Raw genomic sequence first — 7,773 nt, forward strand, 5'->3', positions numbered from 1 at the left:
TCAATTTTCTGGGAGCCGCCATCTTGAAACGTTCGCGCCGAACTTATCGTTCAATAAGACCGAATCGCAAACGAACCATCATTGGCGAACGTTCGCTGTAACTGAACGCACTACCGGTCACCTAGTTCACGGATAGCGTCTTTATTATATAACGATTATTTTACTGACCGCGAACTCCGGTGATGACCTGTATATAAACTCTGAATGTCCGCGACTTGACCCGAAACCTCGCGGGTTGAAATGCAATTCTTTAAAGTGAGGCTTCGCTTCCACTGCTCTTTATACTTTTACATGTTAACATGTTGACAGGAATATGGAAGTAAGTACTAAATATGAGAACATAGCCTTTTAAGTATAAACGCTTTTGCGCTGGTAATACTCTGAAAATAAAAGGTGTACGCACAAACTGTATTGATGTCGAGAATTGAGTGTAAAACTGTTCTATCTATTAAGCCTTTTCATTAGAGATAAAATTGTTTCATACAGTAAAACAGTGTTACAAAGACGCGGATATGTTTCCAATGTTCTGGTGGTATACTCAAATCAGCCAATGGAATAAATGAAGTGTATTCATTCGTACCTAGCCGCGGGAAATTTTATTTGAATTTTATTGGACACTTACAAAGGTCAAGTCAGGGTGAAAAGCTGGCTTATGCAGCTTACGCCGAAAAAGCTAATGATTGAACAACTCAATAAATATCAAATGACGTATTGAAAAATTTGTAACATGGTAACTAGAACAGAGGTATGTAACAGGGTCACTAAAGCAGAGGTATGTAACAGTGTCACTAGAACAAATGTATGTACAATAACCTTGCTCAATAGAACAGAGGTATGGTTGTTACATGACATTGCTTGCTAAAACAGGATAAGTAACAGGGTCATTAGAAAGGATGTATGTAAAATTACCCTGCTCAATAGAACACAGGTATGTAATATGGCATTTCTCTGTAGAACAGATGTATGTTACATGACATTCTTCTCCCGTACAGAGGTATGTAACATGACATTACTCGCTAGAACATAGATATATAACATGATATTGCTCACTAAAACAGAGGTATATAGACCAGTTAAATGTTATTGTTTACATTCGGGATTTTCCGCGCGTGCGCACTGCATACTGGTTTGCCAAAACACTGGTTACAGAAACGTAAAACATGTATAAAGGGCTTTTGTTTAGTCAATAAATCGATACAAAAACCGAAATAAACATTCAAACTCTTAAAAATGGTACCAATAAATTTTTTATGTCCCCCACTATAGTAGTGGGGGACATATTGTTTTTGCCCTGTCTGTTGGTTGATTGGTCTGTCTGTCTGTCTGTTTGCGCCAACTTTAACATTTTGCAATAACTTTTGCTATATTGAAGATAGCAACTTCATATTTGGCATGCATGTGTATCTCATGAAGCTGCACATTTTGAGTGGTGAAAGGTCAAGGTCAAGGTCATCCTTCAAGGTCAGAGGTCAAATATGTGGCCAAAATCGCTCATTTTATGAATACTTTTGCAATATTGAAGATAGCAACTTGATATTTGGCATGCATGTGTATCTCACGGAGCTGCACATTTTGAGTGGTAAAAGGTCAAGGTCAAGGTCATCCTTCAAGGTCAGAGGTCAAATATATGTGACCCAAATCGCTTATTTTATAAATACTTTTGCAATATTGAAGATAGCAACTTGATATTTGGCATGCATGTGCATCTCATGGAGCTGCACATTTTGAGTGGTGAAAGGTCAAGGTCATCCTTCAAGGTCAGAGGTCAAATATATGTGGCCAAAATCGCTTATTTTATGAATACTTTTGCAATATTGAAGATAGCAACTTGATATTTGGCATGCATGTGTATCTCATGGAGCTGCACATTTTGAGTGGTGAAAGGTCAAGGTCATCCTTCACAAGGTCAAGGTCATCCTTCAAGGTCAAACATCATATAGGGGGACATTATGTTTCACAAACACATCTTGTATTCATAAATGTTTAATTTCCTCTTTATAAAAAGAAGAAGTAGATATTAGCATCGGAGTAAACGTGGACGAAAGTCAAAGACTCAATACTGACAATTCCACAAAACAAAACAATAAATTTGCCCTATTCTTTCTGATAGTAAGACTTAAATAAATAATATTTCAAAAATAATTAAACATAATTATATTAATTAGATTATATTTGTAAGTGATGAGGATAGTGTTATTTTTCATCACCGACCGAAAGTGTTAGAGGTGTATTTAATCAATTATAAAACAGCGTCCTAAAACGCGGAATACATTACAATTTTAAATGTTGTGGTAATTTTCTTTTCCATAGAATAAATTTTCCTTTCGTTAACATTAATGACAATATTAATAAATTTTAGAATACAAACGGGAATAAAGCCTGCATATTATGCAAATTGAACTGTCTTTGCATGTATATTGAAATCTATTTACCAGTGATAAGGAGTGTTAAAAATCTAGCATGTTATGCTAAATAAATCTATATATTTAATTTATTTAACGCAAGTATTTTAAACCATGTTGTGATTGCTTCTTTTCACGATGGTGTTTCGTACACTAAAGTAACGTACGATCTTTACACGTATTAAATAGCGGAGTTTACATTTGCCGGTACGCGTTAAATACCTTAATTGTGTTGCAGTAAAATTGCACAATATTTTAAATTTATAGTTATTCAACACTGTATCCTTATGATTAAACTGGCTTATATATGTGCATTTAATGTTGAAATATTGTATTGAAGCAAAAGTATTTTGGCTTTAACCTTAGGCTTAATTTGACTGTTCATTATGTCAAGAGATGACATGGGGGTATCATAAATTGTGTTTAATGACCTCACATTCATCTGCAACATGTGGTTTATGCAGGGACCCAAGTATAGGTGCCTGGGTTTATGACACCATGTTTTCTTTGTCTGGACAGTATCCGATCATAACGAGATAATTGGTTTGTGATGAACAAAGGTGCAATTAAACACCGGGTTAAAATGCTGCAACAAAGAGTTTCAAAATTGGTGTGAACATTTAAATAAAACAATTACATTTATCAAGAGAATTTATTTAATGTGTAACAAGGTAATTTTTTTTAAGAAACATAATGGTTCGAATCAGTATTTATGTTGCATACATAAACTCGATCTATCTGTTGTTTGTTATCATCCTGAATAGTTTTTTGTTCATTAAATTTATGATATTTTGAAATAATTTCAAGTTCTGAGAGTTTTGAGCTAAAAATGGTCGCAAAGAAGTGCCAAGTAGAGAGATTTTCGAGGTCATCATATACCGAGCTATTAGATATATTCCACTCCCGATTTCGTTGTTAGTAAAAAAAAATATTAACAACAATATAATCGTTCCAAAAATGAATGTCCTTGCATGCTAAGGTTTTATTCAGATATAATTAGCAAAATTATATTTCATGTTGTGCGTGATTATTAACAAAAACGATGATTTTGTCAACCTTCTCTATACGCGCTTATATCAAATCCACCTCTTTTTGCCAACCAGTGGGCGGAGTTTAAAGTTTGCAGGTGCGCGGGACGTCACTCGTTAACTGGTCTATAACATAATACTGGTCATTAGAACAAAGATATGTAACATGACATTGCTCGCTAGAACAGAGGCATGTAACATGAGATTGCTCATTAGAACAAATGTATGTAACATGAAATTGCTAACTAGAACAGAGGCATGTAACATGACATTAATCACTTGACCAGATGTATGACATTGCTTGCTAAAACTGAGGTATGTAACAGGGTCAATTGAAGGATGTATGTACAATTACCTTGCTCAATAGAACAGAGGTACGTAACATGGCATTTCTCAGTAGAACAGAGGTATGTAACATGACATTTCTCACTTAAACAGACGTATCTAACATGACATTGTTCACTAGAACAGAGATATGAAACATGACATTGCTCACTCGCACAGAGGTATGTTACATGCAATCGCTCACTAGAACAGATGTATTTTATATGACATTAACACTACAACAGAGGTATATAACATGGCATTTCTCAGTAGAACAGAGGCATGTAACATGACATTGCTCACTTGAACAGAGGTATGCAACATGATATTGCTCACTAGAACAGAGGTGTGTTACATAGCATTGCATGCTAAAACAGAGGTATGTAATAGGGTCACGTAAAGGATGTATGTAAAATTACCTTGCTCAATAGAACAGAGGAATGTTAGATAGCATTTCTCAGTAGAACAGAGGTATGTAACATGACATTACTCACTTAAACAAAGGTATATAACATGACATTGTTCACTAGAATAGAGATATGCAACATGACAATGCTCACTCGCTCAGAGGTATGTAACATGCAATTGCTCACTATAACAGATGTATTTAATATGGCATTGATCACTTGAAGAGAGGTATGCAACATGACATTATTCATTAGAACAAAGGTATGTAACATGACATTGATCACCAGAAGGGAGGTAAATAACATTAATATTGAAGGAATACATGAGAAAGATTTTTCTAAGCCTAAACCTCAAAATATTTTAGATATGTATTGAATTTAAGAAGGTATATTAGTCTATTCTTGCTTGTTTAAACTGTAAATTCAGATTCAACATGCAATTTTAAAAATATCTTACCAGAAATGTTCATCATGTTGAGACGGCGTGTACTGTGCAAGTCTTTTCCCCCTTTTGTAAAGGTCAAGGTCACCCTTAGAGGTCTCTTATAAAGAAAATGGTCTGGGAATGGCGTTGTTTGTGAAATTATAACAAGCATTCTTGACACTGGAATTGACATTTGCTGAAAGGTTATTAGAACATTTATTTTTGTTAACTTGCCCAAAGGCAACACTATGAGATTATATTATGAAGGAATATACCTAGGGTACAGTAAATTAAAAGTCAAATTCTTCAAATGTAAAGGAACATTAGTCAGGTATTAATGTGTCGACATTCAGTCCTTAATTAATTCATCGAATTATTAACATATTCTATAAAATGGACTATTGGTTGAAGTTATTTTTTCTAATTAATTGCTTTGTTGTAAAAGTCAAGTCCAATTTGCAGTCTTTTGTTTTCTTATTTACCATGAACTAGTTGTTTCATAAGCGAAATTTTTTGTTTTATAAGACCACTAATTAAATCAAAATCTACAAGCACATTTCTCCAACATCAAATATTTCAGACTCCCATCTTTCTTTTTCAGGTATACAAAGTTGGCGTCCCTCATCACTTCAGTATCGGGAAGGCTCGTCGTGATCTAGGTTACACGCCAATAATTCAGAATGATATGTCTGAAGTCGTCCATTTTACGTTAAAACAGGCCATGTCAAACGTGCCAGGACTTTTTTCGGGTATATTTTACTGGATCGTGAACATTCTAATTATGTTTATGTTTGGGGTTCTTATAATGTCTTTCATTCATATCGTAAAATGATAGATTTTAATTTTCACTGACAATTTTTAACATAAACAATAATTCAAATTAATACATTTTTGCTGCCTTGGTAATTATATAACGAACAAACATAAGTTAGTTTTGTTCTTCATTGATAAATCTTTGTTAAATACATCGTATTGTTTTGTAAATGTCTGTGACAGTCTGTCCGTATATCAAACATTTTACAGTATGAAAAATGCTTATGTCAACAATTGTCATATTTGGAAACTTGACTTCTAAAGATTGTTGTGACTTTAGGCTTAAGGTTAAGGTCACTCAGAATAAAAATATATTTAAAAACAGCCAAACAATTAAATTATTTCTAAAACAAATATCAGCAAAACTGATTGACACATTTAGTTACTTGTTTGGATTTGATAATAAAGAATATTTATTACACATTTTTAAGTGCCAAATGTAAAGGTACAACTCACCAAAATATATTTTAAATACCCCCAAATATAAATACAAAAGTATGTTCTTGACAGTAATTCTATATACTGAAACAAGCTATTAACAAGCTAGGACGGTTTGTTGGTTAAGTCTTATTGACGATATCTTAAAAAACATAGCACTTAAAGCAACAAACATCATGGTCAAGCTATCCAAAATGTATTTTAAATACTCTCAATAATATGAAAGCCATATTATGAAACCCTTAGGCATTAAATCTTCAAACTTGGGAATTGGGCTTGATATAAATTGTTGAGCATGCCTATGAAATATTGCTTTTCCAGACCGGTCCAGGTCATTTTCCTGCTATACAGAAAGCTATAAACAAAGTCACAGTCTCTTTAAAATTATGTTCAGAACACAAATGCATGCTTGCAAAATTGAGTTAAATTGAGGATAATTTCGGGATACAATATCCAGAGCCTTTTAAAGCAAAAAGCAAAACTGCAGTAGCATTTTACAGTTGAATGATTGAGGATTGCACTCGTTTATTTCCTAAAAAGATGCCTTATTCCAAATTCTGAATTTTTATTGGGTTGCTATCTTGCGTCCTAAAATGAACTTCACTTGCACTTGGTAATTTACTCTAATCATTGTAAAGATTGATGGTGACCTAATATATATTGCATATCGTAGCATTAGTTGGTACTATTTTGTTTAGTCTAAACCTTTTTATTTATGCGCGATGAGATTGGGAGCCATAGTCGTATTGAGACGAAATTGAATCTGTTTTTCGGTAAGAACGAGTACTTCGAAAAGCTCGAGAAGTCTTCATAGAGCGGACACAAATCGTGGTCATTATGATATTCAGGCAAACACCAAATCCACTATGCCACTGTGACCTTAAACCAAGTGCTTTTACATTAAATGTTGGTTATACAAATTAAAAGTCTTCCTGTACATGATAATTTGATTTATTAACTGATTTACACAAGTATCCAAATATTTGTATAATTTATAAACTCAGATATCTCTCAACTAAAAGTATTTAAAATTTCTTTTTTCCACGTATATTTATGTAAAATGCACAGATTATAGGCTTTTACAGAATACTGTAATCCTGTGCACTGAAGTGTCAGCACACTCTTGTAAACCTGTCATTTGAAAGAAAGCACGGGTACAATTCAAATTGATTGGGTTTTTAAAAATTAAATTGACCGGGATAACAACTTCGTACACAACACACAAAATCACAAAAATAGAAACAAATTGAATGATGTTGTTTTTTGTTAAAAGTGTCATTATTAAAGAAGCTAACATAGATATGAAGTCAACATGTGACATTAAACGTTTACTACTTGATATCAACACAAAGCATTTATTATATTATAAAGTCTCTTTTATAAGACAAATAATATTACAACAAGCTTGAACAAAGCGTTCTAAATTCATTCATACTATTTATATATATATGTCTGACGGACAAGGTGGGTCTTATATTTATAAACAAAGAATATGTCCGACTTTCCAACAGCTTTTTGAAAACTATTGAACCAAATAAAACAAACTAGTAGATCAGCTTTGTTCACATTCTAAAACGTATTTTTGTTCATTTTCTAAATAAATGAGGAAGTTGTAAAAGTTTTCATTTTCTTTACCTGCAAGTGTCCCTGTGATAACAACATCTATGAGTCATGACAGCATGCTGCATGTATACCAACCGTTGAGTATAAATAATGACCTTAATAGGCATAAAATCGTAACACATATGACAACAAAATTCATTGATAAAAGTTAACTTGTGCTTAACTTTAATATTTAGCCATAGAATTGTAACACAATCACAACAAAATCAGCGATAAGCATTGACTTGTTCATTACGGGAACATTTTAGCTATGGAATATAAAACAAATATGACAACAAATTCATTGATACGTGTTAACTTGTGCATAGCTTGAA

The 7,773-nt window shown here is 33.1% G+C and overlaps 1 protein-coding gene across 1 annotated transcript in view; it reads left to right on the forward strand.

Moving 5' to 3' along the window:
* LOC127869090 (short-chain dehydrogenase/reductase family 42E member 1-like) overlaps positions 1 to 5,432 on the forward strand; it is a 68,264-nt gene extending 62,832 nt beyond the window's left edge. Inside the window, exon 11 of the mRNA XM_052411408.1 lies at positions 5,187 to 5,432. Within this exon, the coding sequence (XP_052267368.1) occupies positions 5,187 to 5,417 (231 nt within the window). The 3' untranslated portion in view covers positions 5,418 to 5,432. The remainder of the gene's footprint in view (positions 1 to 5,186) is intronic.
* The last annotated feature ends 2,341 nt before the right edge of the window (positions 5,433 to 7,773 follow it).

This window comes from Dreissena polymorpha, chromosome 2 (genome assembly GCF_020536995.1).
Source record: "Dreissena polymorpha isolate Duluth1 chromosome 2, UMN_Dpol_1.0, whole genome shotgun sequence".
NCBI classification, from domain to species: domain Eukaryota; kingdom Metazoa; phylum Mollusca; class Bivalvia; order Myida; family Dreissenidae; genus Dreissena; species Dreissena polymorpha.